Source organism: Lampetra fluviatilis, chromosome 27, assembly GCF_964198595.1.
Source record: "Lampetra fluviatilis chromosome 27, kcLamFluv1.1, whole genome shotgun sequence".
In the NCBI taxonomy this organism is placed as follows: domain Eukaryota; kingdom Metazoa; phylum Chordata; class Hyperoartia; order Petromyzontiformes; family Petromyzontidae; genus Lampetra; species Lampetra fluviatilis.
The window spans coordinates 7,153,044-7,165,984 of NC_136301.1; the positions used below are offsets into that span (position 1 = coordinate 7,153,044).

The window sequence follows — 12,941 nt, forward strand, 5'->3', positions numbered from 1 at the left end:
TACTGGCATAAGGTATTCCAAAGGGTTAAATGTTATTTTGGGGTGCTGATTCCAAATCTGGCATCAGTTTTTGTCTATCACAGGTTTTTGAGATATCAATTATTGCATTTTCAATAAAAACTGCAGAAGAACAATATTATAAATAAATGTGGATATCTACATAAAATGATATTATAAACACACTATCCTAAAAATACATCACCATATTTTAACACTAAAGCAGTCATTGACTCGCAACAACTTGCAATCATAAGTGACAGAGTTAATTTCGGGTAAAAGCAATGAAAATGGGGTATGCCGATAGCATAAAGATGAGATGTGATAGAGCAAATCTGAGATCAGATTTGGAATCAGCACCCTGAAATTAGTCTAAATCAGCTGCAAAAGTCCAGGCCAGAAAAAATGCTTTTTTTTTGTTGACCAGTGTAATAGACGACGTTTCGGCCTATAGTCCTTCTTCATGGCACATACCTCATTAAGAATGATGTATTCATTAATTGTAATAATTTATAATGTTGTGTATGTGCTATGCAGAAATACCATTGCTGAAAACGTTGCCTATTACTGTGATGACACTAATATTAATAAACGTAACCGATCACGTGTATACATTTTAAAATATATATTTGTAATTTTAAGTCCACAGTGTATTGAACTTTATTGACAAATGTGTTTGTCTTAAAAATGTGAGCAATGTCTCTAAATAAATGTACAACAGACCGAACGGCCTGTTCATCGTTCTACGAACGAGACCGAACCGTCTGTTCGTCGTCTCTAAAGCAGACGAAGCTGCGACACGAATTCTGGGTTTCGTAACGCAACCGGCTCTGGACTACAAAGGGCACGGACGTGAGGCTAAACCAATTAAACAACAACAGCAGCAGCAGCGGCGGCAGTAGCAGCGTATCCATTGGGCAATCTGTCACATCGCGAGCGGCGATACAACATACTGCCCCCCCCCCCACCGACGGTGTCAATCCACTGCTGGATGAGAGGTCACCCTGGTGGACAACGTTGTTGGCTGCTGTGGAGCGAGTGGCCGCTCTGACCCAAGCTTCGGGATTCACTTTCCCTTCAGCTTGGAGGCATTCGGCTTGAGTCAGCAGCCACCATCATCACCTCCACCATCATCACCATCACCACCACCATCACCATCACCACCATCATCACCACCATCATCACCACCAACACCGCCACCATCACCCCCACCAGCACCACCATCACCACCCCCACCATCACCACCTCCACCATCATCATCACCGCCACCACCATCACCACCATCACCACCCCCACCAGCACCATCATCACCACCAGCACCGCCACCACCCCCTCCACCACCATCATCACCACCATCACCACCACCATCACCACCCCCACCAGCACCACCACCATCACCCCCACCAGCACCACCACCATCACGCCTGAATCCTGTGATTCGAATCCCGTCCAGGTTTGGCGTCACACGTTGGGTTCTTCTTCCCACTACCGGTAACCGCACAACAAACACAACCCCACACCCGGCAGGAAGTCACACACGACTGTCTTGACTACCACTGCGGTGGGACAACCACAGAAGTGTTTTCTCGCTGTGGTTGTCCCAACTGATGACGGTTGCTTGTGTTGCGATCGAAACGTCGTGATCTATTTTATTTCGACCTACGTGACTTTACCGAAAGAACCAAAGAGTTTTTTTTGCGTTTCGTTTTCCCAAAAGAACTGGGACCCTCCCGTCTTGCGTGCCAGTCCGTGTGCTGCGGCGCCGCCTGCTGGTCCATGTTCGCCGTCACCAGAAGACACTCAACACACACACTAACAACACAAATTCTAGATTTGAAGCTTTCGAGACTGCAAGGATTCATAGTCTTAGGTTTTTTTCGGTAAAGTCACGTAGGTAAAACATTACAATTAATAAAAGTAAGATTAAAATAAAAGAAAAATCACGACGTTTCGGAGGCAACACAAGCTTCATCATCCGCACCTAGTTTACACAACAAAGGCTCATTCCTAACAGCGTGTTTCAGCCTCACCGAACCTCACAAAATAATATGCAGGGCCTACCTTGGCTCCTCCCACCCTCAACCAATATATATACAAGGACTGTTTCTTGGAATTTCTCTCACTTGATACAGCTATCGTGCTGTGACGGTTCCACCTAAAGACGGAAGCTTGTGTTGCCTCCGAAACGTCGTGATTTTTATTAATTTAAATTTTTTACCTACGTGACTTTACCGAAAAAAACCTAAGAATAACAACAAAAACTAACAACAACACATTTGTCGACGGCTGTCACCGTTCTCATCGCCAGCCGCAACAGGCGAAAACGTTTTAAAGCTTTCGTGACAGCAGGGATTCATCTTCTTGGTTCTTTCGGTAAAGTCACGTAGAAGGAAAATAATAAAATAATAAAAAGAAAACATAATAAATCATTCTCACGACGTTTCTCCGATAGACATGAGTCTTCACCTGAGGACGGCTGCTTGCGTTTTGGCCGAAACGTCGTGAGAATTTTTTAATTATGTTTTATTATTTTATTATTTCCCTTCTACGTGACTTTACCGAAAGAACCAAGAAGAGGCGAAAACGAGAGTCACGCCGGGGTGTCACGGCTTTGTCTCGCGGGGCAGGCAACTTTGAACTGAGGAGCGGTGGCGAAGTGGTTGGGTGCAACGCACGGTATGGGGGGGAGCGGGGGGGCACAAGAACGCCGCTGCTGCTGCTGCTGCTGGGCAGTCGGAGGCAGTCGCCCTCCAGCAACAGCGGAGAGCAGTGGAGCGACCCTCACAACGACGACTCGCAATTCACAAGTGGACGAAGAAGAATCGAACTTTGACACAACGGGAATGAAGACTCAGACACCGGTTTCATTATTTCAAAACACTTAAAAGTTTTTTTTATTATTTTATAACATTTGTTTAAAACTACAAACGTCTCCAAAGTTTGTAAAACCAGTGCTAGCGCAATTTGCAAGCTCTAGGGAGGGGGGAGGGGGGGCAGGGCGGCTAGCCGGGCTATGTGGAATATAGAATACATGAATGATGGGAGGGGGGGGTCAGGAGGGGTGGGTTGGCTGGGTGGGTGGGAGGAGGAGGAGATGATGGGAAATCCGGCAGTAGGAGGTGGTGGGGGGGGGTATGACAAGGCCAGGTAGTAGACGATACAGTTGATAATACAGAATTGTGGGCAAAATGGTTTTAATAAAATAAAAAAGCCCGCTTTAAGACAAATTGGAATTATTCAACACTTGTACACAAACATCACTTAGCGAGCACCTATTTTTTTCGTATTTCCTTTCGTTTTTTTTATCGCATCGAGTTGTTGTCGTTTTCCTTAACCCCCACCGCCGAAATGAACAAAGCTGCCATTGTGAACTCGTTCTCATGAAAAAAAAAATATCAACGCAACTTATTATTTTCTCCCCATTATTAAGTACTTCTATTTTACACCCTACACCCAATGCTTGAAATTTCAGGATCCCCCCCCCCGCCCTGAAATGCCTCAGGAATGTTTAGATGGACGGGCACCGAAATATTTTCACAAAACCTTCAGAATAAAAAAAAATAACCCAACAACAACCCTAAAAAAATGTCCAACGAGTGCATTTAAAACGTTGTGTGTGCTCACCACAAGGGACGTAAATTCGGCTGACCAAAAAAAAAGTCTACAACAAAGCCACCCAAGTTTGGGTGGCGGGCGCAGTTTCCTTGTGGCCGAAAAGAAAAACACAACTCGCATGGACAGCTGCTTTCAACAAATCATATATATGTATAGATTTTTAAATGCACTTAAATAAGAAAACACACATGGGAATAAAGAAAGCCGACACAACAGCCCCCAAAGTTGGGACCAACTTCAATTTGTGGAAAGTTCTACAAGGCTGGTGACATTACTGATATAACAAAACATTTCTCGAGAAACCTATAACCCCCCCCCCCCCATATACGATGCTTGCTTATACCGTGCACTCTGCTGAGCCTTTGGACATTCCATCTCATGCGACCATTGCAACGCGTTCGCCGGATTTGTGAAACGAGACAATGATCGTCAAGATTCCGAGGCAGCAATGCACCACCTGGGTTTGACCTTCACCACCCCCCCCAACCGCTCCTCTCCAATATTACAGCGTTACCATCGCAGTGAACTTCTGCAAAATTTTCACATCGCACCGCGCTCCAAACTCGTGGGCTAAACGATAAGTTAGATGTGGCTTTATAAAAAAAAAATCTGCCTGCAATTTTTTTTTCAAGTTACCGAAAATCCATTTCCTTCCAATTGATTTTGTGTGTTTAGTTTTTTGTCCCTTCCCCCGGAACCTCCGATTAGCACGGCTGGCTACGTACGGCGCGCGAAGGAAGTTCAACAAACGTACATGGATGTTACCAACAACACTCCCAAAATTTGACACGCGTAGACGTCCCTAAATTGACACGACGGCAGGCCACACCAAATATTTTACCTGCTGGTCTGTGTCCCTCCGCTACGCCTCTATCCCGAGTGACGTCTCTGCATCTGACTGTAGCCTGCCGATATTGGGTGCCATCAGCAGCGTTTGGTCGAACGTTGGAAATTTATCGACGTCCTCTGGCCCTTAAACCGATCTGATATTCCAGTAAGCAAAATGCACACGGGTATGCCTGTTATCATTTATACTGTGGTCCTATTTGTCCTGTTTCCAATAAGGGTTAAAGGTCAGGCATGAGTTTAACCGATCCTCGAAGTACACGAAAGGTTGATAAATCAAACGAGGCCCTGCGTATCACTACATCTGTTGAAAGACCAAGCGCACACCTGACATGGCGACGTATCTTATACACCTTGCGCACACACGCACGTGGCTGTGTTCAGCAGACTCGTATATTTTTTTTGTTCAAATCCAGAGAAGCGTTCGACCTTAAAGGTTGTCAAAATGTTGCCCGCAATATGGAGTCACAGTTCACCGCAACGGCTTCTCAACCACAACGATTGTTGCCCAAAGTAATTCGAAGGGGGTTTTACGAGCTCTGCGTCGTGGTGGTGGAGGGGCTGCATTAGCTCAAGCCGAACTCGCACCTCACTCCGATTTAGATCATAGACTCCCCTTCACGTGAACTTTGCACGTAATTCATAGCTGCACACCCCTCTATGGCTGTCAACTACAACTGCAGGGAACCAGTAATCTTAAGAGGTCTGCTGGTTGTGTGTGAACCTCCACTGACCAACATTAATACTTGACCACGGATAAATGTTAACCACAGGTGTACACAGCGAACAAGCCAATTTAAACTGCGGATTTTGCCTTTTCACGCCGTTTGGCTTAAAGGTTGGAAATATCAACGCTCCCCCCCCCCCCCCCCACAAAAAAAGCACTTTAACGTTCTCTTCAAATGTATATATTGGAGGGAAGAAATATTTACTGAATATTGACACTGACAATAAATTAAGAACAAACCATGCACACTTCTTAAGTACCACTTCCATCATTTTGCGTGGTCTAGTGCAATGTAATTAATGCTACAGACGCATTTCTCAAGAAAGTAGGTATAGCCCGGACATTCAGGATGTTCTACTGCCAGCCTCGTTCTAGAACAGGGTGGTGGTGTGGGGGGGTGGTTGTTTGTGGCCTTTCGTCAAAATGGATTTAATGGAAGAGGTCCGAATGAACGGTGTAATTTGCGCAGACTTTTTATTCACAAACGTTTAACTCAACAAAGCAGAAAAAAATGCTATTATTGGCAGGTTCACAGCAGTTAAAACTGTTGATGGGGAGGTGGGGGGTAGGAGGGCACACATATCTCATTCACTTTTTTTTCGCCGCTATTTTAAATGGGGTGGGGGGTAGCAAATTAAGTTATACATTTGAAGGATTCTTTTGAAGCAACCGCATGTACACAGCGGAAGCGCACGCAGACAATTTTAAACGAGGACATTTGAAGTAAAAAAAGAGAGGAAAAAAAAACATGAGTATGGAACATTTTTCACACTGGCACAGAAATACAAATATAATACAAAGAAGAAATTCCTGTATAAAATGTATGTATTAAACCAATTTTTACATACAAAAATTAACCTCCTATACAAGTAGATATTTGTACTAAACATCAGGTTTGCGTTTGGGATTAAAAACGTTCACTGGTTGACGCGCTGATGAGCAACCAGCTGCTTAACGGGAGGGGGGAGGGTGGGGGGCGACAGAAAAATCCAAATTTTGAGAAACGCTCCGTTACCGGACAAACATTACAATCAGGTTGTGAGTATACGGTACATACATAGCCACAACTGGTCACATTTTTCTCTTTTTTTGTTTAAACAAATGTTACATCCGTACCGTGAAAAACGAAGAAATAAAATTGCATTAAATAATTACCATTTAAACGTTTATTTTTTATTATTCATGAACTTTATTGTTGTAAAAAAAAAAGTTATAATTCAAAAAAGAAACGCCGAGCCATTTGTGTAAATTCTCAGCCATTTTCACTTTGCGTTCATGCACACAAAATGAAGACCTTTCGGCTGACCACTGGTGTTTAAGAGTATAAACTACCCCTTTTAAATGGGTAGTGCACAATGCACACTATTCACATATGTACATCAATATCAACCGACACAAACAATAAAACCCCCAAAACGAAAGCTAAACCATTCTCACGTGTTTCAGTTACATGACAATCGAATTTTTTTTTCTTTCTATTTTACTTACATTTAACTTTTTTTTTTGTTAATGTTTTTTTTCTTTCACAAAGGAATTTCATTTATTGTAAAAGGAGGTTATAATCCCACAGGTTCTTGCCCTCATACAAGCATCTTTTTTTTCTTGACCTGTCCCTGGACTAAAGTGTAAAAAATATTTAGCAATAACACCTTTACAAATGACCATATTTTTTTTTTACAGTACAACGCAAGAGATTGGATATATGCATACATATCTATCTTTTTAACGTTATTATTTTTAAGCGTGGGTCTAATGCAGAAAGCTGTCACGAGAGTCCGAGCTCTGGTCCAAAAGTGTTTAAGCGTGAAGAGTGGTCCATATTTGTTTACACTATACAGCGTTCTTTTTTCTTGCTGAAACATCAGGTTAGTTTATGCTGGTGTGAAGACAAAATGTCACAGAAAACCAAACTCACTCGGAGAAAAATCCTCTTTTCCCTCTACCGCTCCCCATCTCGAATCGATGCTTCTTGCGCTAACAGTCTTGGCGTTGCGTGAACTTAAAATAAAAACACAACTGCGAAAAACAAATTAACAAAAACGCATACTTTCCAACTCGTGAATTCGCTGGGTATTCGTGTTTCATCTTTTCTCCTTTTACCCCCACACACCCCCCTCCCCATCATATCTTCTTCGCGACTTTAAAAGAACTTCATTTCGCAAGGCATTGTTTCCCCGTGCCACGCACGGCAGGTTTGTGGTCGCCTGGCTTTTTCTTCATGCCCACCTCCCGACTGCTCCAATCGCTGCCCCCACCCCGGTCCCCGCACCCCCCCCCTAGCCTGCTATGGGCCCCCCTGCGCTGAATTTCAGTACAGAAGTTCAAGTTCTTTGTTGTTGCGTAAATCTCGCCAAATCGATGGACAGCGCCGTGTGTCGTTTGCTGCGGACGGCGGAAGATGACCACCTCAGAGCACGTGCTCTGAGCACACGGCTTTATTGCCGAGCCTTGATCGTCTTCACCAGTATATGGGATGCCAAGCTCCCACACACGCGTGCGCATGTGTGTTTTCCAACTTTAAACAGCGACTTCATTATCGGCGGTTGTGTCATCGTTTTAAGTCAGCGGGGAGGAACAGGGGTGGGGTGGGGTGGGGTGGGGAAAAAATAAAACCACAAGTTAATTTTATAGGGCACCAAAGTAAGGATATTACCAGTCCACGTTTCACCGGAGCGGTGATCCATAAGCTTGTGGCAATTGATGCTCACACAAGCGTTCTTTCTCGGTGTTAATTTGCTTTTTTAAACCCTTCAAATTCGAGATACACTCTCTCCAGTGTGAATCTCACCCCCCCACCCCCCCAATCGATGAATCTGTACTCGCCTTTCTCACTTAATTTGTAAAATTCTATTTTGAAAATATCCAAAGGGCATTTCATGAAAAAAAGATTTGAAAGTTAAGCCAATTAAAAATGCTTTGGTAAGAATTGGTTATCATTCAATATTGTGGTGCACAGTGGGAAAAAAACGCTTTTGCAACAGAGCCTGTCCAAAGATACTTTCCAATTGAGCTCTTTATAAATACTCACATAATGAACAACACTTTACCACAACCCGAACAAAAACCTATTCACACTTTGAAGTAAGCAAAATGCAATAACGTTCAGGGCGCTACAACGGTGCTCAACGAGCACAAACGACAGCATCCAGACATTCCGTCGACGGGGTGGGGGGGGCGACTTTAACTCTCTCCCCATGCTTCCCAACGTTTGTCCTCAAACACGACCCCAAAATCAAACTCTGCAATGTTTTTCCAATACTAATGGAGCAGTAGGTGGCCAGCTCAATTTGCCTAAGGACATCCTGCTGCTGTGGGTGGGGGGGGGCGGCAGCGTATAGACGAGGGAAAGCCATGGATTTTTAACGGCTAAGAAATGGGAGTGGAGGAGTGGAGGAGGGGGGGGGCAGGAAGAAAGTAGTGAAGAAGAATGAGATCCGGCTCAAATGTCCGGAGCCTCAGAGACGGTGGCAACAGCTCGGTAAGCGTACAAGTGGCCGCCGATTTAATTCTCCGTTCTAGGCTGCGTCGCTGGCTCCTCCGCTGGACGCTGCGGGACATTGTACGCGACGGGAAGCGCTGTGGGGGAGCGCTGTTGGGAGCGCTGTGGCCAAACCCCTCCCCACTCCCGCGCCCCCACCGTTGCGACCAAAGGAAAAGAAAACATAACGCGCGGAGGAGTCTTGAACCGAAACGTCTTGTGCAAAGTTTGCAACATGTTTTACAGTTAGCACCGGGACTGTTTGCGACTTTGCACGCGCACGCACGCACGCACAAGGGATACAAATATATCGCACGTTTTGCCAAGTCCTCTTTCTGAGATATGAAAAAAACGTAACGATGAAACTCTAGCAAGCACGCCACGCGCCTGCGAATACCCAATAAACGTGTTACACCTCTCAAGTCGCGGCATGTGGTTCCAAGTTGCCGAGCGTTCGAGTTTGTCAGCGTGTGCAGCAACGCACTGGCTACCGTAAACTCTACCGCAAAAGCAAGTGGGCACACACGAAATCAAAAAATAATGCATCTACGTTTATTTTTTTTGCAAAGGTATTTTGCATCAAGTTATACCGTTTGAATGACCGCTTGCCTTCAGTTGGAAACGTTCATTCTGTAATTTAATGCAGGTGCCTTTTTTAATTTACACAATAAATTCAACAAAGTAGCCACAATAATTTACAATATTTTCTCTTGTAAAAACTGATGAAAACAAAAGTTGACAGTTGACTGAACTTAAAGAAGCTGTAACTTTGTATCAAATTAATTGACCGAGAGACGTTACCAATCCTCAACATTTCAACCATTCTAAAATAAACTCAAACGTCCTAACCAATGCGTGTTCAAATGTATTGTAATGTCTTGGTTTAAAAGTAGGGAAAAAGGCATCTACCCTTTGTATATTAAAATATTTAATGCCATTTAATCGAATAAATTTACCCTTATATTATAGTAAACAACCACTGTTTCTGTTTTATTTTAAAAAGCCTTACTTTCTGAAAAAAAAAGTATTCCCAGTGTGTGCGTGTCTCTCTCTCTCTCTAGAATCCTAAAGTGGAATATATCTCCTCGGGAAAAAGCACAAATCTAAACTATCTAAGGACCAATATTTTAAAATGACTGCCACCGCTGCTACTGGTCTTGTTTAAAACCTATTTCGCTTCCCACTCCCCACCACACAAGACGAAGATATTCCACACAGAATTGAGGAAACGTAGTGAGGACGAGCGATTCTCCAGGTAACGTCCAAGATTTTCAAAAAATAGATACTTTTTTCTTCTTTGCAGAGGCCGGATGAGACGTTGGAGCAGCTGGGAAGAAGGGCAGCAGTGGGAGGGGGGTGGGTGGGTGGGGAGGGATGAGGTGGTGGGGGAGTTCGGGGCGGTGGTGGGAAGGTGCACAACGGGGACACTTTCTCAACTTCACGCCGGGGCGGTGTCGTGTCTCTCTCACGTGCGCGCCAGGAACATTTTTGTGAGTTCACTTCCTTTCCGGGAGAGTTCACCCCCCACCCCCCACACCACCACCACCACCACCCCCGCCGCCGTGATTGTCCGCTGCAGTTACAGAGATGCGCACGTACGCGAGCGAGCGCGCGCGCACGTACCGAACCGCCCCCGTCCGAGGGCGCTAGAGTCTCTGGTCGTCGTCCGCGGGAAAGCGCGCGTGCCGTCTCTGCGGCGACGCCGGGTGCTGAGCGAGTTCGTACAGACACTTGGCGAGCGTGCTGGAGCCCTCCATGCCACTCAGCGCCATCGTGGAGAGGTGAGCCTCGTGCCGACGCACCAGCCTGCGGTCGGGGACATGGCCGGCGCGCGTCAGAACGCAGAGACGGGGGGCGTTGAGGCCGATGCGTTACCCTAGGCCGCGAAAGCTGTGGCTCGTGAACGACTCTCAAAAACACTTGGGGGTTTCTCTACAGCATCAGTGGCTGTTAGGGGTTCACATTACCCATCACAAAGCAAGAGGAGATATTACAAATTTGAGGGTCCCCCCCACGAAAGAGAAATCGTTAATGTGGTCCTCAGTCACTACGTACACAATATATATTGCAATTGCTTAAATGGCCAATAACATAATTTTATAAAGCTGCAGGACGTGTGATAATATATTACAGTGCTAAACTATAGAGCAGTGGTTCTTAATCTTACCTGCAGCCCGCACCCGTTTATGTTCTCAGAAATGGCATCTCGCACCCCTAGGTAAAGAACCATTGCTATCGAGGTACCATCTACATTGTAACACGTTGCAATTCCAGACACTCGCCCATGATGGCTTCGGCCAGACCTGGGTGACCCATCGCTACCAACAACCGCACTGACCAACGCAACGTGGGGGGAGGTCTTTATCCAGCAATATATTGACAAAGGACTGCATACATATACATAAGATATCCGTATAAAATCACTCTTATCCAGATTTTTTGAACGGAGACAAATATACAAATTTAATCCATAATACAGGTTTTTTGGGGTTAGATCACGTAAATATATAAATGTGTCGTTAAACCCGCCACAGCCAATTAGTGAGGTTTGTCACGTAAACAGAAAGTGCCAATTCGTTACTAATACAGCACTAGTGTGTAGTATAGTGTATAGTAGTGTAGTGTATAGTAGTGTAGTGTATAGTAGTGTGTAGTATACTAGTACAGCACACCGGTGCATTGGAGAGCAAAGCCACAACATTTACAATCTGAGTATGACCTTTCGCCAGTAACTACAACCAGCTTTATCTCCGTGCAAAAAAGGAAATGGTATCCATATTCTTGGTTCTTTCGGTAAAGTCACGTAGAATGGAAATAATAAAATAAAACAGAAAAAACAAATATATTCTATTATGTTATTATTTCTATTCTACGTAGAATGGAAATAATAAAATAAAACATAATAAACAGATATATTTTATTATTTTATTATTTCCATTCTACGTGACTTTACCGAAAGAACCAAGAAGATGAATCCCTGCAGTCACGAAAGCTTAAAATCGAGAAATGGTATCTGTGTACTCAAACGTGCAGATGCATACCTCCTCCCGGACTCCGAGTGCCTGGCAATATTGCGGAGCACGAGACAAGCCGTTATCCTGATACTTTTTGTGATGGGTCCTTCCTTGTCGTCCTGGACAGCACACCAGACGAGAAACAACGTAGCGTACGATTGAACCAATGGCTGATGGCCGGGCACCACAGTAGCCGACACATCCCAGAGTCGCTGCCAACGTCCACAGCTTGGTGTGGACGCCAACAACGACAAAAAAACACTGTCAATTTCGGAGCTTTCGTGACTGCAGGAATTATTCTTTGGTTCTTTCGGTAAAGTCACGTATAAAGATAAAATAATAAATTAAATAATAGCATACTACGACGTTTCGATTGCAACACAATCAATCTTCATCAGGTATAAAAGAAATAGCAACAAAAATCTAACCAGAAAACTAGACAGACATACAAGCAGACAGACATCACAAGGACACACAGAGAGAGAACACATATCGGCACAAAGAGAGAGGTCGTTTCTGTGACGAGGCCTTAAATATAGAGAGGGGGCGGGGGCGGAGAGAGGGAGGGGGCAGAGAAAAATTAGCATGTCAACATGTCGTCCACTCATTGACATGCTAATTTTTTCTCTGTCCCCTCCCTCTCTCCGCCTCCGCCCCCTCTCTATATTTAAGGCCTCGTCACAGAAACGACCTCTCTCTTTGTGCTGATATGTGTTCTCTCTCTGTGTGTCCTTGTGATGTCTGTCTGCTTGTATGTCTGTCTATAGTTTTCTGGTTCGATTTTTGTTGCTATTTTTTTTATACCTGATGATGATTGCTTGTGTTGCAATCGAAACGTGGTAGTATGCTATTATTTAATTTATTATTTTATCTTTATACGTGACTTTACCAAAAGAACCAAAGAAAAAAACACCGCTTGGGCTGGACCGATTTGAAGCGCAATGCACTCCAAGCACGCCCGTTTCTCGTCCAACGCCTTCAAATTACCCCGCCCAGAGCCCTCCTGAGTCACTGCCAGGTCAGCTCGTGCACTCCTGTGCGGTCACAGGAGATACGGTGCATCATCCCGATTGGCTTCTGATATCCCTGGCCGTAACTTATTTAAATAATATTCCCGTTTTTTTTTTCTTCCAATGTTTCAAGCACTACTGCTGAGCAAAGCCTCATGACGAGCTGCAAATAACCTGCAAATGCTTCTTAACACATTTGTCCCACACCCGACGCTCTCACACACATTACGTGCAGAATCTCGCACATTAACAAA

General features: G+C 44.6%; 1 protein-coding gene across 1 annotated transcript in view; it reads right to left on the reverse strand.

Annotated features, from left to right (window-relative positions):
• Nucleotides 1-7,472: 7,472 nt before the first annotated feature.
• ARID2 (AT-rich interaction domain 2) overlaps nt 7,473-12,941 on the reverse strand; it is a 103,704-nt gene continuing 98,235 nt past the window's right edge. The window contains exons 19-21 of the mRNA XM_078869167.1: nt 11,705-11,796; nt 10,287-10,469; nt 7,473-7,713 (exon numbers count right to left, since the gene is read on the reverse strand). Coding sequence (XP_078725293.1) covers nt 10,310-10,469; nt 11,705-11,796 — 252 coding nt within the window. The 3' untranslated portion in view covers nt 7,473-7,713; nt 10,287-10,309. The remainder of the gene's footprint in view (nt 7,714-10,286; nt 10,470-11,704; nt 11,797-12,941) is intronic.